The 27,962-nt window shown below is 40.2% G+C and overlaps 1 protein-coding gene across 6 annotated transcripts in view; it reads right to left on the reverse strand.

The window, feature by feature from the left end:
• Nucleotides 1-27,962, reverse strand: part of MYO6 (myosin VI) — a 105,962-nt gene that overhangs the window by 64,903 nt on the left and 13,097 nt on the right. For all 6 annotated transcript variants that reach the window (XM_082757254.1, XM_082757253.1, XM_082757252.1 and 3 more), the window contains exons 2-5: nucleotides 12,225-12,363; nucleotides 5,986-6,055; nucleotides 2,287-2,360; nucleotides 188-317 (exon numbers count right to left, since the gene is read on the reverse strand). In XM_082757254.1, coding sequence (XP_082613380.1) covers nucleotides 188-317; nucleotides 2,287-2,360; nucleotides 5,986-6,055; nucleotides 12,225-12,341 — 391 coding nt within the window. In that variant the 5' untranslated portion in view covers nucleotides 12,342-12,363. The remainder of the gene's footprint in view (nucleotides 1-187; nucleotides 318-2,286; nucleotides 2,361-5,985; nucleotides 6,056-12,224; nucleotides 12,364-27,962) is intronic.

Here is a 27,962-nt window from a genome sequence, read left to right on the forward strand (position 1 = left end):
AGAACAATCATAATTAGTTGCCAGATTCTTCAAACGGCATATCAAGGATGAGAAAATTTGCAATTTTAGCAATCACTTTTTATTTGCTAATAGCTTACAGTTACAGTTACAGAGCTGCAGTTTGCATATAGCTGCAAAGTATTTAATTCTTGTTCTGTAAACGACAAAACCCAGACTCAATACATACCAATAGCAAAAACATGTGGTGGCAACGTCCCAAGTGATCTACCCTGGTACTTTTTAATAGTATCTGAAGAATAAAACTTGGGTATATCAAAATACGGATTCACTGCAATGAGAATGTTGGCTACGTATGTCTATGAAGAAAACAATTAACAGCAAACAATTAGCTAGTATCCAGCCAAGTGGTTAACAGCAATTTTCTATTATTATTGAAGAGTACAGCTGAAGTATAACAATTACAATTCTCTCTAGCTAATAGGTACAAGAAGGGATATGTTTTCAGAGTTCCTCTAATTATCTTCTCAGGACTTCTGTGAAAACGCATTTCTCAGGAGAATTTCCTAACCACTGAGCTGTGGAGTATGTCCTGAATTTGACCTTTCTCCCTCTTCTTTTAAATGATTTCCTATTGTATGAGTTGTTGGATCACGGATAAAACATCACTACTTCCTCCTCTAAACTAAACTCTTTGCTAACACAATGCAGTCTCCTCCAATGACATTAATTTTTCACTATCAAATGGAAGCAACTCAGCAGGAAGGACTGCTGGGAACAAGCTTGAGCCAGGCAATAAAATCATTCAACTGCGAGAAATTAGCTATGGCTGTTTCCACAGTGAGAAGTACAGAATACAAATGCTCTGTAATAGAGAAGGAATTTGAGAAAAATCTCAAACCAGGTCTGCCTTTTAGTTTTTGACAATAAGGAAAACTAAAACGTTTTGTACAATAAGGAAAGCCAAAGATACATTGTAGTTAACATTTCTGAAAAACCTTTCATACTTTGGTTTTAATGGCCAGATCACATACAAGGATGAACAGATGTCTGCAGCACAGAAAAAAGCAGATTTGTAGGAAAAGGTCTGGAGAAAATCAGATAAACCCTCAGCCTGAATAACTTATTTGGTTGATTGTTACTAAGCATATCCAAAGACTGAATTTTGGACACTATCATGACATGTGGACAGAAGGTTGGACACACACAATATATTAATTTTCTTAGATGCTTCTATTTTCGTCATTTATTTCTCTGATAGAAAATTCATGCACAGAGTTCCTCATGAGCTGCAAATTCTAATATTAGTTTTCCTCTTAGTAAGAATACAAATGTTAACCAGCTCTAAAAAATAATAATAATGAAATAAAGAAAGAAAATATACCCACTCAGGGCAACACATTAGTAGCAGTGGTTTAAAATGAAGAAAAGGTTTGTGAAACTAAATACTGTCCTCCCTCATGACCAGTTCAGTTTCAGAATTTATTTTATTGCATTGGGGTTTTTGTGTGCATGTGTGTTTTATTATTATTTTTCCAGGACAGCATTCAAATTGCCACTTTTATTTATTTATTTTAAAGCTGGTGCTTAATCTTGAGCCTATAAAGAATTTATAGCTGTGTAAAGTTAACTGCAACAAAGGAAAACAACTATACTTTTTTCTGTATAAATAAAAGGGTATAATGCTAAATCAATTCATTTTAGAACCGTAGATTAACACACAAGATGATTATTTGAACACTGACACTTAGAAATTGTGTAGAATTATTTTGTACTATCACTAGCCAGCTTTCTACTAGGAAAAAAATAAGAAAGAAAATTCTTATCTTTCTTCTATTTCACAGCTGTCAGTGTCAGGGCAGATGGCAAGGACAAAATGTAATTTAGTCAGAATTCATTAAGTACAATTAGGCAATTTGATAGCAATATAAAAGATTAAGATGGACATCTGAGCTAGGAGGTGTCAGAGACGGCACCTGTTTGCTTCGTTCAAAAATAATGAAGAAAGAACCACTTTGTTAAAAGCTACTCCACTGGTAGGTAAGTTCCCTACAGGAACAGACCTTTGTGATACAAACGCTGTGTTGTAGTTGCAACTGAGCAGTCAAGTAGAGAAAAATCTATTGCTCCACCTGATTAAAAAAATAGCAAGCATCAATTTGATTCAGGTCTCAAGCAAGATAGCAAAAAATGCCTAAAACCTCCTAACCTTCTGATGGTACTATTCCTGCTGATTTTCTGTGATAGAGGAAAAAATTTTGTTGTTGCTTTGTGTGTTTTAAAAGGATATTTACTGTCAGACCAGTTTACATGACAGTTAATACTTACATAAATTCTGTCCTTACTGTACCGAACTTTGATATTATGAAGGAGAGTGGCTTCATTTAAATACATCAGGGAACCTGCAAATAAAAAAACAATCATATACCATTAAGAGCACAGAAGAACCTTAATGTACAGCCAAGCAACTAAGTCTTAGGATTAAGGAGCATTTTGCTTCCCCTCTCTTTGATTACAGTTTAATCCTATCATTCCCTTGCACTGTGTTGAGGCAGAACTGCTGACTCAATACTTGTTTTAAAAATTATAGACCTACTCCTTATCGTACAACCTAAGTTAAAGAAAGTTGCTGAACAAAGAATTAGACGACAGGACCCTCAACACATTGTGCTCAGTATAAATTGTCAGTTTTAAGGTCCTTTTTAATGTCCTTCCAGACAAACACACTGTGTTTCCCTCCATGCTGTCCCAAAAGTGTGGAAACCAGTGCCTATCAAAATCCTTAAAACCAACGTTTCTTCCTTCCAGCTCCTCTCTGCAGTCTCTGCAACAACATCCACAGGGTAACACCATCTTGTTGCTAGTAGGCCTCCGGAAACACACTATCGGGAGGGATGTTAACATAAGAGAAATGAGCTATTTTCTTACCTTGTTAACATAAAATAGCTGAACTAACTTTGCCAACAACTTAGCAAAAGGCATCCCAAGGCAGAGAGTGGGCACACATACAAAGTTTCAACGTGCTGGCAAATCTAGGCCCTGTTTTCAGAAACATGATGTTTAAGACACCAGAAGGTGTTGGCAGCCTTAATTAGAGAGAAGTGAAGGCACTACTTATTACACAGCCTCGATATGCAAATATGCTGAATCCTCTATCTGCCTAAAATTTAAGTGCACAACACTATTTTGTCTTGTTACAACAGATTGCCTGCCATACTGGTAAGCCTTACAGATTAGTGGCACTTAGGAAGTTGCAGATGAAATAAGCACTTAATGCTAACTGCTACCCCCTCCCTCACACAAGGGATGAATGATCAGTGTACAAGGACCAGTGAAGTGTAGAAAGCTGGTGTCGTTTCTGAATTTGGGCCAAATGGGACCAATGCCCTTCCTCAAGGGCCCTTGCAGAGAAAAACATTCTAGCTCATTGCCACAGATGTGCAAGAGAGACTGCCAACTCTTATTACTTGAAGTCCATCTTCCCAGACACCTCACCCAGCAAGGAAGCCTGAAGACAAGCAAGGAGCTTAACTTCTCCCTCCACCCTCCTCCTGCTGACCCAAACAGTACTGGCAAAGGACAATGGGAGCTTCTCAAGAGCACAGATGTTGTCTTTTTCCATCCTATAGCCTTCCTTTGGCAGTAGGACAGAGAATGTAAGGCTCTGCCTTACACCACGTGCACCAGACCAGCCTGAAGCAAGAGACTCAGTGAAGAACAGGAGCCTGCTCCAGGAGAAACATTGCTGCCTCAAGACAAGACTAAGGCTTAAATCTGCAATTTCAAAATGTATCTTCTCTAGAATAAATCCCTTAAAAGTGGCACTCCTATCCAGCGCCACAGGAAGTAATGAAAGGGAGAATTCTGCATATTCATACAACTCATTCATAACTATAACCAGTGTATGTGCATTTCATAGTCCACATAATTATTTGCATACACACACACAGAGTTCACAGAAGCCAATTCAAGCACTTAAAGTCAGGAAATACCACTGCCATATTTACACACTGTCTCTTCTGAATTTTATTTTATTTTTTTACAATTCTTATCTGATAACCTGCCCCCTTCTTTTCTTTTTAAAAATTGTTTCACCTCAAAATCAAGAAGTTCTGGTTTCTTTTTTTGTCCACATATAGTGACAGACACTGAAACCTGAGTGAAAGAAGAGTGTGAATCACAAGGAAAGGTAAATCTTTTGTCTCTGTACCACTTGCAGCATTTACTAAAAATTCATATTTGAGGAAGGGCTAGATTCTCAAAAAGGTCTTTCTTGCAGCCAGTGCATTTGGGATATAGAAGACCAAGAGTAGTGGGGGGGAAAAAAAAGCACTACTTAGCAAATTACACCCCAGGAAGGAGTTAATCACTAAGCACAGGCTGGAATGGTAAGTGTATTATTAACTAGACCTTCGGGATTTTTGAAAATGGTATTATAAGGAGAGATGGAAAACACCCAGTAGTTTGTAAAGTGAATTATATTTATATAATAATTATTCTTAAACATCCGTGATGATCAGCACAAATCCTCTCTGTGAGAGAAGGAAACTGAACGTGGTTTCACACATGCTAGAGACGAACATCAACTGCTGATAATATTTGAAACAGAAGGGATTGCTGGACAAAATATTTTTAAGTTTTATATTTTAGCCAGTAAGCCGAAGAAGACATGTTCTCCCACAGGATGACTGTTTTAACTTAATTGAATAGCACTTTGCTAAAATCTCAAACGACTTCCAGTATCTCATTCCAAATTTCAGTTCCCTGACTGGGACACTGAGGTGCCAGAACATCTCAATAAGGTTGCTGTGACAGACACACACAGATTAAATGCATGTCCCTAACAATCATCATGTGCAGAGAAGACAGGTACAAATGCCAGCAACTGGTAACAAAGCTGCCAGCTTGGTTCCACCTCTGACAACACTGCACCATCAACACTGCGCCATCTAAGTACAATCAGAAGCCTCAAGCCTTGCCACAAGCTTTTTCTTGTTCCTTACAGAGCAGTTGTAACAGCTGTACTTCCTGCCATGGGATATAAATGCCATCCCCCACAATATAAAACTTGTTTCTTAAATCATCAACAACTTTCAAAGTCCTACCTGCTATTTATTTTAGAGGAAGAACAACAGAAGCTACTTTTGCCCACCAGTTACGAAGTTACTAGTATTTGGCCAAACACTAATCCCCATCAGAAATATTTAAAATAATTTCCCTCATCAGATCTTCTAGATAGGATAGTCTCTCTGAATAGATTTGCTCACAAACAGCAACAGTGGCAAAATATTCAGTTCTATATTCTATTCAGTTCTACAAAAGCTGGTCCTTTCTCACCTATCTTTGTACTCTCTCTCCTCACTTTAGATTTGCATACTTGATTTGTTTCCACAGATCTAACTATAATATATTTAACAAAATAAAACCCCTGCATATCAACACAATGTGTATTACACAAGTTCACTTCAAAGGTCCTTCCCCAGCAGCCCTCTGGTCTAATTCACTATAACACATTTCCCTTTCCAGTGGCCTCAGTGGGTCCAGATTCCTGTCTCCAGTTTTAGAAGTGTTATCTTAAATTTTTTTTCAACTACCTAAACTTCCACAGGAATGCTGTCTGAGAAATGGGTTACATGCAGGAAAACGCAGTACAATAGAGCTGCTGATAAGGCAACTCATTCTTTTGCTGAGAGATTTAGTTAGCGCTGAAATGCTCAATTCAGTTGATCAAAATGCAGGTAAGTAGCATATATGTGAAGTTAGACAAATAACAGCTGTATGTGGGAATAACTCATGTAGTCATGAATTCCTCTAAAGTGTTCAGCTGAAAATTAAAAAACACAATCAATGATATTTAAAACAGGTTTACTTTAATAAGTTTCCAGGATCAGTAAAGTTCATATACAAACTCAAGCAAAGAAAACAAAAAGGACTATAAGAAAAAAACAGGGAGCTTGTAAAGAAACAATATTCTTTCCCAAACCGTTTTTTTCAAATGCATAACTTATTTTAAAATTCATAACTTACAATTATCTTCCACATCCTTTTTGCTGTCCTCTTCAGCAGGAAACACTTGATTGACAGCAGCCTGAAAAGTCTGTTAGATGAAAAATACTAAAATTGTTGTAATTCCATAAAAATAGAGAGTCCAAAGATATCTTATGTCATGTTGCAACTAAATGCACCATCATCATGCATAGTTAAAAATGAAGTTTCTAGCTTTATATCTCAGCACTGGAAATGTTACTGAGCTACCAGGTGCAGATAAGGAACTGCAATATTTGCATTACTGCATTACATTACAAAAACCAATTCCTATAATATATATTATTGTAAAAATAGTTGATGCATTTTGAAAATGACACATAACCATTGGCTTATAACAGACAACGCCAAAAATGAAGACTAGAGAAACAAGAATACCACGAAGGGAACAGATCTATAAAGAACACAAAATTTCGTCAGCTTTGCAAAGAAGCAAAAATAACAAAAAAAAAATATATTAGTTCAATGAATTGTCGTCATCATATATGGTTTTAAAACATTCTCACTTAAAACATAAGTATTCAATATATAATATTTTCTATATCTCCATATTCTGTAACTTTGAGTATTCTTTTTTTTTTTTCCCTTCAACAAGCCAGTACCAAAGTAAAACAAGACTTTCCTTCAACTCCTGTACTCCAGTAACACAAAACAGCCATTTGGCAACTGTTCATATCCAACTGGAAATATTAATAACAAACCCAACTTTGTTTATCCTCGAAATTGTAATTCATATTGTAAAGATGAAGAAATATCCTATAACTTCTTTTTTTTTAAAAAAAAAAAAAAGAAAAAAGCTTACAGAACTGTATTACAGCATCTGCGCAAAGCTACTGCATATTGTAAGAACTAGGCTCTTAAATTATACTTTTTATTTACAGCAGTAATAGGGTGTCTGAGCTACCTAGGAATGAACAGAAACATCGTTGTACCAATTAAACGTGACAGAGCTGCTACTACATGCTACTACAGGCCTTTTCCCCATGGAAATGAAGACAAGAAGCCTACTTAATTCTGTCTCTACTTTAAAAGACAACCAACTAGATCTAAAAGAATGACCCTAATAAATAAACAAGTTTGCTTGCTTAATTAACATTGCACCCAGCAAGACAGTACCATGAAAAGCATCTCACATGGATGTTTAGAAGAAATACAGCAATTTTTTTCATCTTTGCTTCCATACAAAAAGACACAATAAATGTGATTTTGCAACTTAGACCATTGTGAACAGCCAAATTCCAACTCCCTTTAAAGTGGCAAGGATCAAAAACATCCCTGAGACAAAATAATCGCTGCTGGTTGGAAAACATTAAGTCTGTAATATCCCTTCCCTACAGAGTTACCATGCTATATGCTAATTATAGTCATAAATTATACTTTGCTATCTCCTTATCAGGATTCAATGCAGAAAAAAAGTGCATAAAAAAACTTCTGTAAGGGAAAAGCATCTGCATGGTGACTTTGGAACTACTGAACATCTGTCATACCAACCTCCTCCACAACATCTTTCATCAGAGCACGCTGGAGCCGCAGGGGATCTGAACTTACCTACCTCCAAGTTTTAGCAGGGTAAAGAGCCCCCTCCTTCCCTCCCTCTCAAAACACTGCAGTTGGAACATCTTACCAGAATTTTCTCCCCAAGTTTCCAACAATAAAGGTGGTTTGCATTGCATAAAGACATATTTGAACAACAATTTCCCATGTACTCAGTTCATTCTGCATGCAGAAGTGGAAAAGCTTAAAAAAAAAAGCTTGACTTACTTCACAAAAATCTGACTTCAGTTTTTCTTGCTTGCTGATGTGCAATTCAAGTTTAACCACTAACAAATACAGATTATTTTTTCTCCACAAGAGAGAATGAACATGATGTCCAGCTGTCCTGTAGTACTCTTCAAAAAGTTTTGACACCAACATTTCACAGCTCTAAACCCAGCTATACCAGATCTACCTCAGAAGAGGAAGGAAGAGCCTTTCCACTGTCCTCACCACTCAGCCTCTGATCAAAGATCAGTGAAAAATTAAGGAAAATTGATACTGATTTTGTCCTTCATTTTTTTCACACAGTGGGAATTGTGAAATAATTGCAATGTTAGATATACTGCAGGGACAGTCAGCTTCTGACAAACTGGATGTCCTTCTCCAAGTCCTTCCTACCTTCTGTAATTTAGTACAGTATCACAGCTCACTATTTCATGAGTCATAAAACAAGTAAGCAATATAAAAACAACTTAGCAACTGTGTTTCTGATGGACTTTTTTATATCAGATGGGAACATGAAGCCTAGTTTAAACTGTATCAACCAAGAATGTTACACCTGTCCCAGTTACTCTACTGCTTTATGTTTAAGGTGATTACTTATCATATAGCTAAGTACATTTCCTAGATGTGTAGGGATCTGAGTACTGCCAAATACTATTAAAATTGAATATCTTAAACAGAAAAATGGGCAAGCTATCTCGTATCTGCCATTTAAAAATTATCCAGTTATTTACTCCATTGCCCCATATTTTGAAACACATTGACTGTAAGGAGAAAACCCTTCAGGCATTTGGTCAAAGACACTTACATTAAGGCATAGCTTAGGTCAAACTCATTCTAAAAAAGGGACGGGATACTGATCTTATGAACCACTTATGAAAGTGGTCTCAGGAGGCAAAACAGAGGGTTTGTGGTTTGTTTTTTTCTTTCCTTTTTGTAATGAAGCAGCCCTTGAAATCCAATGGCAATCTTAACTGTTCTCCCAGAAACAAGATGAGTGAAAAAAGATATCTTTCCGTTCAAGCAGGATCTTCTTTCTACCCTGTAATCGAATACGTGTAACCGTGCCTTCCTTTATATCTTCTAGATACAGCCACAGAGACATCCCTACTCCCAGCTGCATTCTACAGAACAGCCAAAAGCAACACAACCTGTTCTTGTGATGGACAAGAACCTATCTCTTTTCCTCAAGCAAGCTTCACTCACTGCTAAAATAATGCCTTTGCTTGGAAACACTGAACTCTGGATGTTCTGATCCTTACTTTCAGAATACATTTATTTATACTTAACCTGGGGAAATGCCATGCTGGTTATTCAGAACATACTGGAACAGGGGTCCCATAAAGCTTTCCAGGACCCTTCAGAGCCTTTTTCAGAGCCATAAGGTGCTTCTCAGGCAACTGCAGCAGGGGTACGGACTGGTGTCTGCAGCAGTATGTGCCTCCCCTGTACTGCTAGGAACTGATCACTAGAGAAGTTCATTAGCCACCCCCTGTGCCTCCGTACCACAAGGGTCCCAGAAGGGCATCTCAGGGTGTATCTCTCCCTAAGTCACTAAATTCAGATTCGCTACCTCCAGGAAAAGAATAAATTCCCCATTTGACAGTTTCACTGAGATCTGCCTTCTCCCTGTTGTAGCATCAAGCAATACAACATAAAAGCTATTTTCTCAAGGTCAGGATTTCTGGTAAGTTCCAAAAAGTACATTCTGAGTAAAAGATGTGTGAATGAAACATTAGCTGCATCTAACAACAGGCTGTCTTTCTGTCCGTCTCCTTCCTGGCACACCACTGTGGGACTGCTGGCAGGACGTAGCTGCGGGGCTGAGCCCCGTTCCCCCTGCTCAGATTCAGAGCTCATCCTCAGGGAAGAGCTCCATCCCTAAGGGGGACCATGCTCATTAGCAAACCACTCTCCAGTTTCCCCATTTTCTTCGTAGTTGTGGCATTTCAACCTTGCAAGCCCATGATCTAGCTCTTGGGAGCAACTCCTGTCACAAAACACATCCCTTGTTCTGATAACAAGCTCTCAGTGCTTGCATTACTCCTTCCTATACAAGGCAGTCTCAGTGACTCAGATCCACACCTCTCTTCAGGCACCCAGCTTCGGCACAGCTATGTAAATGCTGTTGTTAACACTGGATGGGCTGTGGTACCCAAAAATGCTACTGCTGCTTTGTAAGTAAATCGGTATGTTGGCCAACTACCTTTGCCCAGTCTGGACTGGGTAACTTGGTTTCACAACACGAAGAAATCTTTGACCACGCTTGCCCTAGGTCCTCCTTCCTCTTGCTGCTGCTTGCTGCCATCCTTAAAATTTTCCATGTCTTCAGTGTTAAGGTGGATCCATCCTCTGACCTAGTTTGCTGTGCCTCATCAGCTTGCCAGCACAGCTGAGAGGGTGCCGCGCTGCCACACCACAGCTAGCTACGGGCAGGGAAGGGAGGGAGGACTCTGAGACAGCATGAAACTGCTGCCTTGCAGCATCTACTGCAGTTATTAACGACTTATTTTAATTAACCATTAAGTGGTATAAAAGGCAACAATCAAGAAATGCACACACACACACATTTCCTTTTCAGTCTGTGATCTCCTGTAGAAGCTGGTACCTTACTGGGAGTACATATGACATGTTAATGACCCAGATTAAAAAATAATAATAAGTTACACTGCCCGGGTATGTTTACAAGATCGAATTACTCATCTCCTCCCTGTAATTATCGTGGGCAACTCTGGAGCTGCTAGATCACTCCTTCTTACTGAAGAGCACTTTTGAACTGTCATTTGCAGTAAACAGAGTTGATAATAATGGGTATAAATGCTGAGCGCTTCAAAGTAATGGTCTAAATGCACAAAAAAGTCAAGAAGCGATAAGAAGCATTTCACTACAAAAGGAAATCAATGACACCTTGAAAAGACTGAGAAGGTAATCAGCAAAATGTTTTACTCCACCTTTATTAATATAAGGAAGTTTGATAGTTAGAAATGCAGGACCATAATCTCTGGTGTATTTAAACACCTAACTGTGAAGTGTTCGGTCCCTTTCAGAAATGAACTGCAGGCCCTTAACTGATTTGCTTAATTCTAGACAGCCATAAGCAAAGTAACAAACTTTGTAGGCAACACAGATTGTGCACTGTGAACCACCAAACAAAAATCTCTGTATTTTAGGGTGCTTTTTCTTGTTTGTTTTATTAAAAAAAAAAAAAAAAAAAAAAAAAAAGGTTAGAGGAAGGCATTTATATTAGAAATAAATAGTGATTCAAGTATCTCCTTATCATCTATTTCTGTTTCTAATATATGAACTTTTGCTCTTAACACATCAGAACCATTTGGGGATATAAACAGAAATAGCACTAGGGTCAACATCAGTTAAGTCAGTAAAAAATCACTTAAACGTGGGTTTAGAATATTTAACATATTCTTGTCTGAATAATTTTGTTCTTTCACAGAGTGAAGAATGCATACTATTACTAAACCTAAAGACCTTATCTCACAGACACAGATATCAGATCTTTTTATTTCTAATGAAAGAAAAATCAACTTCCTCTACAAGACTTTAAAAAAAAAAAAGTCTATAAACATTCCTCCCAAAGGAAGAACTGCTGCATAACCTTTTGATCTGTGACAAAGCATTCTCTATTATTGTAGACATGAAGAAAAAAAATGTTTTAACAACATAAATTTGCTTTTCCATATCTGAAAACACAACAGCTAGAACCAGCATATGACATATTCACAAAGTCCAAATCACAACTTTTAAAATGGTGCATAATCTTATTCCAGCAAGTAAAACCCAGGATGCTGACCATCTGAATTAGGATAATTAATAGTTACAGGGCACTTCCTGTAAAATCTGACATTTAATTAAGATGTGCTAAATCCAAAAGATGTCATGATAAATGAAGCAGTTTGAACACACTAATTATGACTTCACTTTAAAAGCTGCTTTTATTTTGCCTTTAATTTGCTGTAGTAATTCCATGGGACCTTTGTTTGACATTCTTATGTTTCAAAGTGCTTGAAGTAAGAGGATTCATCACTCAATCAGCAGTCTAACAGAAACGTGTCTAATCTAAGATAGAGCCTAGGACACTACTATAGGAGTCTCTGTGCATCTAAGGGAGAAGAGAGAAGCTAATCTCAACAACAGACTCTCAACAGTCTCAAATTTAGAAAAATAAAGTATACAGTATTGAAACAAATGGCTATGGAGATTCAGTTGTCTTCTCTTTCATGAGCACGTACACACATGCAGATAATTGACAGAAAGCATGTGCTTCTTATCAGTGGGATATTTCATTTGCAAGGCAAGTTAAAGCTAAACAAAGTTCCTTAGCCAAACAACAGAGAAGTATTTTTTTCCCCACTCGTTCAGCCTGCATGTAATGGTGGATATCTGCAAAGATTTGGCCTACAGGTAAAATATTTTTGTAAGGTTTTTCTCACTTGTCAGACACTTACCTTGCCTTTCTGATTCAGAGGCTCAATAGTTAAGTATTCAGTACCAATGTCCGCAATCACGCCCATCTGAAACCCATCAGTTGGGTGTGGAGCCCAAACGGGCTTCCCGTCCTCCATTGTGGGATCTATCCAGTATTTCCTGTAACAAAAAATATATGTATAAAAATTAAGAAAAACAGTTTGTATACAAATGTAGTAAGCTACCAGGGTTTACTACGCAAACTTTCGGTTACTATGTTTATTTCTGTTATTCAGGGTGGAAGCAGCCAGAGCACAGACTGGAGCCAGCCTGTCAGGACAAATTCTTCCAGCCTTCTTCCATCCTGTGACACTTCGCTTACAGAGGACTCCTCCCTCGGACTGGGGTATGAAGAAGATTCAAGGACAGATAATTTCTGGGTGGTCCACAGACTACTCTCTAGAGTTCCTTGTCCAATTTCCCCAACTTGTGAACCAAAAAGGGGACTGCTCTTGTGATTAAAACAGAAGTACAGGACTAACTCAAAGCTAAATCTGTATGCTAGCACTCTTAGTGCTTCCGTGCACCCATATGGACACACACATACAGATATGGCTCACGGGACTAACAGATGTCTGTCTGTACCTGATTCGGTGTGCAAATACCTGAATTTCTGTAATGGGCATATCTCCAGTAAGGTGAGCAGCAATGTAATCTCCTGTTATTTGAGAGAAGTGAATGTGCGCACACTTTTCACATGGCTGGGCATGTGGCTCTTAAATAACACTTACTATGTATTTCCTATAGATAAATATATTGATTGATCACACTATAAGCTTTTAAGACACTGGCCTCCAAAACAGTACCATTAAAACCCTGCGTCTTAAGAAACATTGCCCTTTTTTTCTGTTAAAACATGACATGAAATTAGTTTTAGATTAAATGGAACCTACGGCGCACAAGTGAAATAGATGCAAAGGCCAAGTCATTCAAACCTTGGGCTCCTCAAGCTATGCAGCTAAGTAAGTTCCCAATTAAAAAGAGTATTTGATTGCGTGCAAAGCTCATTGAACCAACCAGGAAAGCTGCCAGGACTGGCACATTGTGAATGGCCAACAGTGCCATTTTAAATATGCTGAATTCGTCCTTTTTTTTTGAAACCTACTTTAAAGTCCTTACCCTAATGAGAATAGGGAGTTCAAGCAGCTTGAAAGGCTCACTTCTGGCCATTTCTCACTCCCCTCCACAACTGATTCACGTACCTGTGACGTGTTTTAGTGATTCCCAAACTTGCAAAAAGTTCCTCACATCACTAAGGTGTAACTTGCCCCTCCCAGCACAAATCAAATGAGCCTGCCAAGCAGGAATGAAAACACCAGCAGCAAAACCCTAAGATGGGAAACATGCCCCCCATTTTCCTATTCCTTGCAGCTGAAGGAGGAAGGAGCTGCACAATTTCTCACAACCAGTGAAGAGGCTGCAGATCCTTTTCTCACAAACAGTAGCAAGGAAAACAAAAATCATCGTCCCACCAGGAAGCTGTACAGCTGCAAGCAGAAAAGGACACTCTCGTCTCACAGAGGATTTGTCAGGACATGCTTCCCATGACCTGCTTTGTGCTGCCTCCAAGGAATTCAGAAAGGTCTGAAGAGAAAGCAAAGCCTTGCTGCGATCGCCTGGGGAATGCTGCTGGTCTCAACACCAGTGAAGTTGTCAAAGCATACAGCGATCTGCTATTAACTTCAGCGTTAAATGGCAGAGGATTGAAAGTAATTTTAGAGAAAAGACCTCGGAGTGCAAAGTCAAACTTTTTTTTAAATGAAGAGAAGAGACTTGGAAAAAACTTGTTACAGGGTACTTCATTCAGCATCGATCTGTTTCAATGTACTCAATTACCCAGTTAACTTTCCCTCCCCACATGCAGATCACGATGTATGAAGGTAACAAAGATTTAAACACATGTTTCAAGTGTATGCTATTCATGCAATTCATGCTAGTTTAAATATACATATATATATATTTAATACAGGAAACTTTGCATTTTATTTTTTGGGGGGCACATTCACTTATTTTAGCTGCTCACAGAAAGCTTCTGTGCTACCCCTCGAGCATCCCATTTGTTTCTGTTGCTTCCAAACCTCTTGCCACATCCCACAGCCACAGCAAGCCCCGATCATCCTTAGCACGTGCTGCCAGCAGCACAGGACACATCCTGTAAAATAACAACTCCAGTCAATGGCACTTGGCCATTCTTCTTCATTTTCAGATACTGTAAATCAGGCCCCAGACACACCACAGCTCTGGGGTTACCTTTTTCCAGCTGGGCCTGGCCTCTGAGCACCAGTGCCACGATGGGTGTAGCTGCACAACGTCAGAGTTTATTTCTGAGTACAGCCAGGCCTTCATTTCTTCGCAAGCCTGTCATTTGCTTTTAAAATGCTACTTCAAATTGGAACTTGAGAAATACGCCGCACAGCCACTAAAAACAAGGCAGCGTGGCCAGCTCTCTGGGCATAACCGTGCTGCACGAGGAAAAAACCCTGACACCGCTGCCAACATTTCTGCTGCGATGTGAATCCAATCCCCCCAGTTGGTATCTGGAGGCTTCTCCTTTGTTCGCTGGCATGGGCTTTTGCATTCTTGCATGTTCCTAAGCCTGCTTCATGCTTTATGAACAAGTAATGATAGGGGAATGTCGTGAGCTAAAAAATCCTCTCGAAAGACAGAGCAACGAGCGAATTCCACCACGTCCAGCAAAATGTGTGTTTAAGAAAAATACTTGAGGCTTTGCAAGCATGTCAGAACCCAATGGCTGAAGGCATCTAAATGAAAATTTAGTAGTTATTCATGACATAATTACTTTTAAGAAATACAATCTTCTGCCTGCGAAGCAGCCCCAAACCAGTGGCTGTAACATTCCCTTTTCAGCACCAGTCCATGTCTCTATGAGTTAGGGCTCTGACAGGCTTCTGGCAGCACATTATAATTGGAAGCTGAAACCTTTCAGGCCATACCTGATCTACTATCTACCTTCCCATCTGATGTAGATGCCCCTGCCCTTGAGACTGCTGCATGAAGCCTGTTTCTGAGCCAGCTCTTGCATAGCTGGTTTGCAGCTCAGCATTTTGAGATGAGCAGAAACAAAGCAGTACGAGTGCAACTCCCTGAGACAAGTCCTTTAGGAACAGGCAACAGCCCTTTATTGAAACATGAAAGAACGCCTCAGTGATTAAAACATGTATCACCAAACACAAACTGGGAAAAGTACAGATTTGAATGGAAACGAATGACAAATCCTATTTTTCCCATAAAGGATACCCATTTGTTCACTACAGACCATTCGTTATCAGTATCTTTCTCCATGTGCCTCTATCTAAATCCAACCTACTTTCAACAAATTTCACTACACTGTTGACAGAGGACACAGTTCCTGAATGCTAGGAAGGAAAACTATTCACATGCAGGCAACACATCTGAGAGCAACACCACCAAATACAGCAAGTCTTGAACTCACCTGAAATATGCTTCCAAAGGAGGCCAAGATTAGCAACCTTCCACATCTGAATTTATACATATGTATTGAACACACATTAAAGATTAAGGCAGTTGATTATAAATTGCTAGTTCATTTTGGACTCTGCAACTAAGGCTTCTTCCAATGTGAAGCAGAAAACCCACAGAGGTTTCACCTACAGCCAGGAGTCAGCCAGGTCTGAAGCTGGTAACCCCAACAGCTAACCCTTGAAACACCAGATTTTATATTTCCACGAGTGGCCACACAGTAGCATCACCCCTTCTAACCCCAGCCTTCCAGAAATCGTGCTGAACACTTTGGAAATGCAGACCCAGTTTTTCCAATCTGCTGACAGGTGCTTGCAGCTTCCCACAAGCAAGAGCCTTCACCTGATCCATGTTACAAGGGGCTACATTTCATATACACACACAATTTAAAAAAAAAAAAAAAAAAAAAAAAGAAAAAAAAAAAAAGCCTTGTTTTTCATCTGATTACTGGTAACTGCAGAAAAGAAGACTAAACTCCAAAGACAAGACAGCTGCAAGCCATAGGAAAACGCCTTAATTACTGGCAGTCATATTCAACACGTTCAACATTAGTAGCCAGCAGTTCAAAAAACTTGCAAGGCAAAATTATCCTGCACTCACCAGACTACACAAAACAACACCCACTAGTCCTTCCTTAACTTCTTCCACAGTTTTATTCCCTCCTTTAGAGAATGTTTAATATTATTTCTCATAGTAATTAAATAAAATCTACATAATACTTTGAGTATGACTAAGGATTCTTTAGTTGGAAGTTGCTATGTTATCCCACTTATCTTTACTTAAACGTTAATGATTTTTAAAAGGAGGCAATACAACTACATTTTGGTTTTGCAGAGTAGTCAAAAGGAAATCAGAGGCTATCATCAGGTGAATGAACTCCAAGAAGGCAAAGTGCAGTGATGTAATTATCAAACTCGTCACCAGAAGCAGGCACTCACCGATGTGATCCTGTTTACTAATCTATAAACAGTTTATCATACCAGGGCACTCTACTAACTGCTGAATTAACTAATTAAGACAGATGAAAAATAAAACTTCATTAAACAACAGACAATAGTATATCATCAGGTTGGCTAATAAAGAAAATAAACTGGTAGCAGATTATCACTGTAAAAGCAAAATGACTACATTATTTTATATTTCCTATCTTGTGTGTTTAGGAGTTGCTCAGAATTCTGCATGTTACACAAGGCTCACGAGAAAGGTCCTATGACCACACAGGACAGAACAAAGGGAGGAAAAATGCTGCCAGTCAAGCTCTTTTTTGGACACCAGCTCATTGTTTAAGTGAAACTTCAACAAATCTAAACTTATGCAGGATTCAGCCCTCTACTGCCAACAGCATAACTCAAAGGAACAATAAATACAGCACAGAGATTTTCTTTTAGCTACATGCAATACAATCATAACAGCATTGTTTAGCTGAGTATTAAACCCATTCACTCTTCATTTCTTATTTAATTTTTCAATTTATTATAAATCTTTTCTGCACTAAACCACTTAGCTCAGCTATTCCAAATTACTTTTTTTTTTCATTCCTACTTACGATCACTTCCACAAGGTAACGGTGCTAAGCAAACACTTCTGCCAACCCAGAAAAGAAGAAAATGGACAAGAGCACAGCATAACACAAAGCCATCTTCTAAAAAAAAAAAAAAAATGGCCTTGAAACTGTTCATGCTGATGGGTTAACTGCCAATAGGTTTCATAGATGTATGCAAACAGAATTACTGGATAAAAACTTTTTGCAAAGCTACATGCTCTGATGTAGAGACATTCTAGAAAAAAAAAAAAAAAAACAGCTAAAGAAATTATCCTAAAAGCATGCTCCTTTTCTTGTATATTTATAATGTATCACCAGGCTTTGAAGATTGGTTCAGTTTCAACTAGAAACTGATTTTTGTACTTCTTCCATAACAATCACTATATTATATTTGTTCTCATGTTGTATTTTAGCATTCACATAAGAAATACCTACTCTGCTGTTATCTTTAAAATTTAAAACATTTTTTGAGAAGACAAACCAGTCCCTTATTCCTAAAGCAGAAGAGCAATCTAGTTTTACTTTCTCCACGGTAAACGTGACAGTTCACTATTACACACAGGCACAAAAAAGCCCTGGCTCTCAGCAAAGAAAGCACGCGATGCTTTGTATCATTTCTCAAAGAGTTTGCCCTTGAACATTCATGCCCTCTTTCCACTTTCTCATAAGAAACGTTCATGAAGAAGTTCTGAAATCGGAAGGTACGATAGGAAGTGATCCCAGAAATATATCCTGGAAAAACAAATGTTACGGAGCAGAAGAGGCAGTGTGTTAGACAGGACTGGTGCAAGACCTGTGCAGCCGACCCTAAGCCATCTCACCTTCCTGTGTCTTAATGCCTGCTCTGGCCAGGTCAGCCCAGCTGTGCTCCTCGTTTTGCTCCTCGCTTTGCTCTCCAGCCGTGCCTCCTCCCTTCCTCCCCACCTCAAGGAACGCAGCTCTGAGGAGCACAGGAGGGTCTGAGTAGAACCAGTACCCTGAAAAAACACACACCCACGTTGTCTGCTAACACTGAAAGTGCTGCTGCATCAAGACAAGGTCTTAAATTAGCAAATCTGCTTCCTAAATCATGGTAAGAAATTTCCTTCATGGGAACAGAAGTCGTTTAGTATTTAACTCCTCTGAAAACAGGCATCACTTGCATTGTGCCACACACAAGAAACCCATTTTCAAACCATTACACTCAAAGCTTTTTCAAATGCTTCCCATTTAATCAGTTCGCATTTTTGTATGTGTGCACCTTCCACAGAACAAAAACGTAACCCGTTAAAATAGGATGAAACCACTGGAAGAGCCCGTATCATAGCGAGCATATCTAACATAATTCACGCTTTAACAGACTTCCGAAAGGCTGAGCATCGTTCAGCTGCCATACTGAGTGCCAAGAGCCTCAGTACCTCAGAACAAACAAAACCAAATCCTGTGCAACACAAGGAGATCTGCCACCGAAAGTCACAACAAACGTTATGGGACCTGGCATACCGATCCTGCTCATGCTAAACCCTGGGGTAATCCTGACAACGTTTGCACTTGGCAGTGTACTTCCATGAGAAAGGACCAAGCGAGGTCCTTTTCCACTTCCAAGGGGAAAAACAGATAAATAAATTTCTCAAGTCTTTTCCCCATCTGCAAGACCCAGAGTGAATTCTGTGCGACTCTAGGCTTGTCAGACTGACTTTGTGGTATTTTGACTGTGATACGGAGAAGTTAAATTTGATTCACATGAAGATAACGTTTGCGGATTTCCTCTGTGATTCTTGCGCTTCTGCCAGCTTCCTAAAGCAACCCTTCTGTCAAGTACGTTGCTCCTATTTCCGTTTTTGCTAACAACACATAGACAGGTTTCTGTCCCACTTACTGTGAATTAAAATAACCCACGTGGGGTTACGGACCCACGTGGCCTGACGGACCAACAAAGAAGTACCCGGAGTGGATCTGCACCGGTTTCAACCTGCAGCAAGTAACAGCAGCATGCCAAAAGAGGAGAAGCAGCAAAAGCCCCAACACAACGTCCAATTCCAGCAACACAACGAAGGCAGTCAAAAATAAAGCTGAAGTTTAAATTAAAGGAAGAGCTCCTCGGTTATGGTCTGGACACCACTTCAGAAGCAGAAGCGAACAGCCAGAGCACCAGAAGCAAGCCGCGGCGGCCAAGGGAGCCCAAAAGGGGCCGATCGGCCCAGCCGCGAGGGTCAATGCGGGTTAAACAGGGAGGGAGAGCATGGAGAGGGCAGCGGGGGGACATGGAGAAGTCCGAGACAGAGCTCAACAAGCAGATGAAGAGCTTGAAGCAAGACGAATGGCAGCACAAGCCACCCGATCACAAAGTGTATGGAGCACCAGGGCAGGCAAAGGCGCATGAAAGGGCAGATGTTTTCTGAAGACAGTATCTGTCTCCATCAGCTGTGGAGGCTTAAATTCTCTCCTGGCTCTGCCCCTTCCCAGCCTTCCTTACCCATCCACCTGCTCCATCGTGTGCTCTCCGATGGTCAGCGGGAGCTCCCAGCCTCCCCACCCCGCACCCCGTGCTGCCGAGCTGCTGCTCGTCTTTAGGTGACCTCCTACAAGAAGTGATTTGTTCATGCTCCTTTGAGAGCACTTCAACCTCCCCTTGAGCTCTGCACAGGAGATGAAACAAAAGTTACCGATGTCAGATCTGCCAAACCAGACCTCGGCTCCAGTGCAGGAAAAAGAAAATCCGATTACGCTTACGAAATCACACTGCGGTTAAGTAAATCCTTCCTTTGATTACCAAACGCTTCAATGAAATGCTGCTATGCAACAACCAGAAGCTCTAGTTGGGTATGTAAACGTCTGGTCAGGAGCTACCACAGCCTGAACTGCAGAAGCTGCATGTTACAGTAGGAAATTGGGACCCCAAAGTTTTCATCCCCTTGATAAAATACTTTTGACTGCTTTTGAATTCTTGGTAATTCTCCAGTTCCTACAAAAATAAAAAATAAATAATAATAAAAAACCTCTCCGCGATTTAATTACTTTCTTACAAAAATACATTTGAAGAAGAAAACTTGCACCAACTAGTGACAAAATCACACATTTTATCCTTTCAGATGAGTCACCCTCAATCCCTGAAGTCCAGGCAACCCTTCGATGTCAACAGAGAAAGCCACGTGCCAAATTGTAACCTTAACCCTACTAATAACAACAGTTTAGGAACAGCCCACGGTGAGCGGCCACACACTGCAGCAAGATGCAGCTCGGACTACCTCCCTTGCTTCCCTCGACCCATTCATCTTGTCGCATTTTGAACCTTAGCTGTGCTGGCCTCTCTCCGCAGTGCAGAACAGCAAATAAGTCCCTACAGAGATAAGCAAGAAGGCAACCTGCAGGGAGTTTTATCGGCTTGATAAACACGTCTGCACATGTATGTAAATCACAGGACTAAACCAGAGACATATTTGCATTATAATTTGTTTTAAAGTCCAGCAAAAGGAAAACGGTGCCAAACACTACTAAATAAAAACACTACCAGAGACAAAATGGAATTGCACAGAAGTCTTATTTCTTTCACAGGCAGAATTAACTCCTAAAAACACCCACAGGGAGAAGCTTTAACCTCTTTTCCCATTTTTCCATTTCAGCTTGTACATCCTACAAAAAGCCTGGGTGTATTTTATACGTGATGGGCAGAAACACAACAATCTTCTGCAGATCACATGGAACTCAAGAGAAATTCCCCTTCAGAAACAGTTAAGTGAAAAATATATATATATATTCTTGTTCAATTCTACTCAATCTCTTTATCTTGACAGAAAAATCTACTGCCAAACTCAACAATGTCATTGATAAAGTAGTTCTGGGGGATGAGACTGAAAGCTTTCTCTTTACATAAAAGAGCATGAGAACAATTTAGTAGTCTTACCAACAGCAAAGCTACCCAGAGAAAGCAAAACAGGACATAGCAGAACATTTTGTCTGTAAACCTATCAGTTTTCTTAGGAATATTATTGGTGTCAGATCCCTTCTTATGAGGCATGAGCATACAAACACTAATTTCAGTGCAAGACAATAATGGCACAATTATTTACTCTACCTCAATCTCAAAAAAAGATGTGGAATATATATTTCAAGAATAAAACCCATCTGAAATAGCCTTTATTAACCTCTTGTACTATCTAGAAAAGTCCATATTTTCAGAGTAGCCACAGTGCTGCAAAGACTGTGTGCATCCGAATAGCAACAAATCAGACAAATTCTCCTACTGGTACCAGCAGGATCCTGGCAGCAGGGAGAACTGCAGACCATAACAATTTCCACATTAGCCACATCCTGACCACAGCTGAATTCTCTTGTTCGCTCCTTTCCCTTCCTTCGCACACACCACAGCTCTCTGACTTCTGGTAGCACGCTCATTTTCTGCAGGGGTTGAGAAAGTCCTGGGCTCCCCCAGACTTTAGCAAAACGCCACGCAGATTACGGTCCCGCAGCTGATTTTGGCTCCAGGTTTGCCATAGGGTGAGACAAACGTACTCCTACTGGCCCAAATGATCTTCTTACCACTGGCTCAGTGTCTCCGGGAGTCCGATGCAGCTCCACAGCTCCCTGCTGTTACAGACCACGAGTCCCAAGAAACCCAGCTCCAGGACGTTGTGCTCGCTTCTTGTTCACCGAGAGGTTGGCCAGCGTAAGGTAGAAGACTGAGGTCAAAGTCCAGGTGTATTTTACTAACTGGTTTTAAAACCTCAAATACATCAGAGCTCCAGTCCCCGCCCCTGCCACCTATAAAATGTTATTTATTAATTTAAGAGGAACGCTGCAAGAAATTGCATCTCTGCTCCAAAGATTCTGCTCAAGTCAACAGCGATCAAAAATTACCAACCAGTTTTATCACAAAAATCATGATTTGTTGTCCATTTATGTTACAAAATCTACAGAAGTTACCAGACTTTGAAAACACTCATCTTTCAGAAGCCATCTGCAGTAGCTTCAAGGCTTCACAAAACACGGCCCATGGCTACAGGCAATGCAAGCACTGCCTCTTGATGTCCAAGAAAGTCATCCTTAAGGCCAGGAGCTGTACTAAAGCAAGCAAAGGCACACATGATCACAGTAAATCTAATATTACAGTAAACTGAAAATAATACATGCGGAATCATGGCTCCCAGGACCAAGCCTCAAGTGTAATTACAAATTCTGTGCACAGGCTTCTGCAGAGGACAAACCACTCTGGCCACACGCTGAGAACGGCCTATTTATTTTGGCAAGAAGGCCAAAAGTGGAATGAAGGAAAGCTTTTAGTCAGACTGTAAATTTGGCCACAAAACACGCTTCAGGTGCTTTTAAATTCAAAATTTCCTGAGCAATTACAGCTGGAAAAAGAAATCTAGGAGAATAATCACTGTAATGCTGCCAGTGCTGCTTCTATATTTGACTTTGCAGATCCAAGATTAGAGCTTTAATCTATGACACCTGAGCTGACATTTCAGGCTATGAGAAATATTTTATGCAAAGAGCACACCTCCAGAGCTTGGGAAACTCCCTAGGAAATGAGACACCAGGTCACCAAGCCCTGCCCCAACACATTGAGATTAAGTGGGGCAATGTCGATCCAGACGTCTAAAACACCCATCCTGTGATAATCTGATGGTTTGAGACTTTTAAGGGGGTAGTAAATCTAAACACAGAATGGAATCAGGCCTCTGTTAAATAAAAAGCATTCCTCGTGACCACTTTTCCTTTTCTTCTTTCAACTATGTCAGTAGTTATGGTCTTCATTACACTTTCCTTTCTTCAACAAATAGCCAGGAATTTAATCCCAGAGTTGGGGTAGGATGATACGACATTAATTTTCATCTCAGGAACAAAATGAAAAATCAAAACAGTGATATTATTCTTAACTCCAAGTGACATCTTTCTTCCATTTTGCTGCTTTATAGACATTGCACTACTTTGAATTAAGTGACACCCATTTCACAGCAGTAAAAATTAAAGAATTATGCTTTCAAGCTCAAGATCTGTAGAAGCCCTATATGGTCTCAATAAAAGGACATATTTCAAGAATGTAGGGCATATTATTTAGAGAATTCTTTCAAATCATTATTTGTCCTGACATAAATCCAACAGATAAGTTTAAATTCACTGCATACCTCTGTGCTAGCAAACAGCGCAGCACAACAGGATCAGATCTGGACAGTGAAACAGCAGAGCTGAGGGTACAGCAACTACACTACACGAATTTTGAGGGGTTTTCTAGCTCTGCTCTGTACCAAGCAGCTTTACTAGCTCCCGTCTGGTCCCCTGGAGTGACCGTGAATTCAGAGCTGGGGAGCGTCGTGTGCTTTTCTAAGGAGCATTTTCTGCTTTAGTTTCCTCCAAGGGGAATCCCGTTTGTGTGCCTGGAGCCGGAGTGCCGTGGGTGCTGGCAAGCAGGAGGCTGACCTCAAGAGCAAGCTCCTGAGATGAACTGGGACACGAATGCAGACACACCTCTCTGCCCAGCCTTCCCCCAGGTGCTAATGGCTCCTGGCACAGGAAAAGACAGAAAGCACAGATGGTTGCTCTGCCATAGTGACGGGCTGGGTTGGGGCTTTTTTTCCCCTTCATTTATCTGCATTTTATCCTCAACTTTATCGTAATTTGAATCTAAGCTTTCTTTCTGAATACAGTGCATTAGTGAACAAACAGCATACACCTACCAGTCACACAGCATTACTTCAACACCATGAAAGGCTTCTAACAGTGGAAAGATGGCTTTTCTGAGCTTCTTTTTTTTATTTTTAAATGTAAGCCTAGTCCTTCTTCCTTGCTCCCTCCCTGAGGAGGCACTATTCCTACTACAAATGTTTTACTTTAGACCTCCAAAGTTCAGGACTTCAAATGCACACTTCGGCTACAAGCCAGAGTCCAAGCACCAGCCAAAATGCATTCCCCCTCTTCAGACCATGTGTAACTGTCAGGATCTTGCTCTCTAAACACAAAGCATGATTAAAATCATCTTCAGTTCTCTCTCCACTGCCAGAAGACGATCCAGCAGCTCTCCTCCTGCTTGGTTTCAGGCTGCAAGCAGCCACTATCAGCTCTCACAAGCCTGTCCCGTGGGCACCATGCCCCCTTGACCACCACGGTGGTGGGACAGTGCCCTGCAGCCTACAAAGTATGGCCATCGAGGGACTCAGACAGCAGGCCTCGAAGCAAAACATCACCTACCTGTAGCTCAGCTGGTAACCTACAGCTCAGCTCACTCCCCCCGGGATGAAACCATGAAGCCTGGCGGCGGTGGCAGCAGGAATGCGGGGCAGTCCTGTTCCTTCATGTTCGGACATAACGCTGCTCAGCTTCTCCAAACAAAGGCCTGAGCTTATTCAGCCTGCACAGAGCTTTAATCTCCGTGTTTTGTCTAAAACTGGGGTACAGATTCCTCTCTGCTGAGGAGATTAATCTTCCCTCTGCTCGTCGGACAGGCAAGATTTGCTGTGAGAGCAAACGCACAGCCAGCATTGCAGCAGTGCAGTTAGAAGCAGGTATCAGGATTTCCACTCGTGTTCTTCAACCACCTTATAGAAAGTGAGCGTTTCTTTCACTCATGGGCAATATATAGTAAAATGTAAATCCAAATTGTTCTTGAAATGCATTGGAAGACATGACTATTAAAAATTATTAAAAATTACCCTCAAGGAGAGCATATAAGGCTCACCATTGAAAAATTAAAGTTCTCATTTCCAAGATCAGTGAGTTGTTGTCAGTCCTCTCCACAAACTACAGATACACAAACACACAAGAAAAAAAAACAAAAAAAAAAAAACCACCCCCTGGGAGGATTCAGCCTCCTTACTCACTATGTAATACTTGCTCACCATCAACGAGGAAAATGCGAAGACCCACCCAGGACATTTTGTGACTTGGGAAGAGGTTCAAAGAGCCGGTGAGGTAATTCGAAAGCTCATTGCCCCAGGGACTCCCTTCAGTCCTCTTCTCTCCAGCTACCCAGCATCAGCCCCAGAGTCTGCTGGAGCTCCTGCGACCTCGCCCAGTGCACCGAGGCAGCAGAACCGTACCTCCACCAAAGTGGATGGTTTAATCCATTTTAATAATTCCTCCCAGCTCAGAAAGAAGATGGATGAGATCCGCTGCCAGCACAAGATAAAAGTAGCAAATATAACCACAACAAGGCGAAGACCAGAGCAGAAACTCCTCCTTTAGGCAACAGCAATTTGCTTTGGTTCTCCGCATTTTGAAAATCCCATGCAGAAAGGTGTGGAGGACACAGGTGAACAGAATGAATGCAGACTAAGTATCTCTTTTTCAATATACAAAAATAAGTCCACTTCCACTTCAAAGTTCAAGCAGGCTTACTTTGTTCATTTTTAGCACACAATCCTTCCTTAGATGTGAAAGTTTCCTTCGCTAAAACCAACATAATGCAGGAGCATGAAGAATATCTGACACTTTAACTAAGGGTATTTTTTAACGATTCTGGTTAAAAATGAACCTTTCTTAAACGATTATTTTTTTTTTTTGTCATTTTGCAGATTTCATTCAATACTTCTGAAAAGTTGCTAAGTTTTCTTACCTCCCCCAAGTGACGTTACCTGTAGCATTTTGCAAAATTCTTCGTATATGTGCAAGTATGGCCTCGGTGACCTGGCTTTAGCTGGAGTTCAGATGGTCACAGCCCATCCAGAAAACTATGAATTTTAGCTTCAGAGAATAAAGATGCATTTTTTAATATTTCAAAGAGAAGCACATGCACGTAGTATTTACCAACTATTTCTTGCTCTCATGTTTTTGCAACACAAACAGAGAAAGGAACAAGGTAAAAGAAACCCCATTTGCAGAGCTTTCTGAACTGAATACTGGTATTTCTCTCAGCTGTCTGAGATCAAGGATGGTTGACGCTGTTTTCCCCAAATATAAAAGTATCGTGTTTAATGTGGATCACAGAGAAATTTGGTCAATATGACCTTTATGATTTAAATAACACTCTTCTAGACCAGTTATTTTTAACTGCTGGTTTGGCAGTCCCTAAAAAGGGATTAAGAAAAAAGGTATTGCAAAGAACCCACGGATGTGAGATTTCTGACACGATTTCAGCTACCCAGCGGACACATCAGGGAGCCCAGAAATCTAGACTTGAAAAGATTGAATCATCATTATCAGGGCTAAGAGAAAAACTCAGCAGCTACTGAACTTGACAGGTTCAAACCATGTCTACACATAAAAAACAAAGTTGTTAAAATTGGCGCTGAGGCTAGCAAGAAGGGCAATCAAATTGCCAAAATGCACGAGAAGGACCAGGTGCAGGCCGAGCAGTAATGCACCAACCATTCCCACCTAGTACTTTAATTTAATTAACTTTCTTGAAGAAATTGCTGATTTTCTCAACACCATTCCCAAGGAACAGGCAGAACTCAATTTAATTCAACCTGCTATACATCATTAGGATTCACACAGGTGACACAAGAGGAAAAACCAAACTTAATTAGATCAATTTAGATCAGTTGCTATAAAATCCATGGGTTTTGTCATTTGGCACATTTAAACCTATTATCCAGTTAATCAATTAGAGAAGAGGATAACGTGAAATAATTCTCAAGCATGCTTCTAAGAAACTTAGATCTTCCTATACTTTTTTCTTTTAATTCACACTCCTTTTGTGACCAAGAACAACGCCTTTAAAGCCTTCCTCCCATTCTAGCCCTATCTATTAACTGATTAGTTTCATAATCCTTCCATTTAAATCCTCATTTACAAATATGTTATTGGTAACTTTTAAGTTTGAAGACACATCCCTTTGGGTCTTCCATGGCAACGGCAACAGGTTTTCCTTCTGCACATCTTCGCAACTTTCCTGTGTGTCTCCAGCACCAGCTAAACAGAAATTCCATGAAGTTTTAAACAAACCCATTGCCTAACAAAAAAATAGGATAAGGATCACATCATCACATATTAAATATGTACAGCATGGAAAACAGACTATGGAATTCATCAATCGAGCAGAAAAAGCTGTAATCACTGGAAAGGCAATCGCTGGAAAACAAGGCCACACAGGCTAGAAACAGACACGATTTTAAAGACAATGGCTATGAATCACTTGGAAAAATCTCTTCTAGAATTACTTTCAACAATAATGTGGACTTTAAATTAGAACTAGTTTTTTCCTTCTTCCTAGTTCAACATATCTCAGCTGGTGATTCACGGGACTTCACACCCAGTCTGCAAAGCAGCTGCCTTTTTCATTTAAGTACACATACAGACACGGCCAACAGGTAAGTGCTGGTGCCTTTTGCCAGAATCACTTGAGAGACGATTTCTGACTGGTTTCAGAATTTGCAGATGTTGCAAGGAACACCAATATCAATCAAAACATCTAGGCCACAGTTAGAAGCGACACACGTGAAGTTCTGATGACAGAAGCACTCAACTGATGCACTTACAATTACAAGCAAGACACTCGCTGCTGAGTGACGAACAGTAAAGCACACGAGTCCCTGATATTTTTCCCCCAAAATGAAGATACTGCTAGTTTGTAAAGGATGAGAAACATAAGCCTAAGTCAAACAAATTGACCAGAGAGGACACTGCACTGTTCCTGAAGGAGACTGTGATCTTCTGGAACTCATCTCAATGAACCCACAAAAAAAAAATAAATAAAAAAATAACAACCTGACAATTATCTTGCACAGGGCTTTACACAGCATCCTCTTCAGCTTTATGT

This window comes from Aythya marila, assembly GCF_965140915.1.
Source record: "Aythya marila genome assembly, chromosome: 3".
Lineage (NCBI taxonomy): Eukaryota > Metazoa > Chordata > Aves > Anseriformes > Anatidae > Aythya > Aythya marila.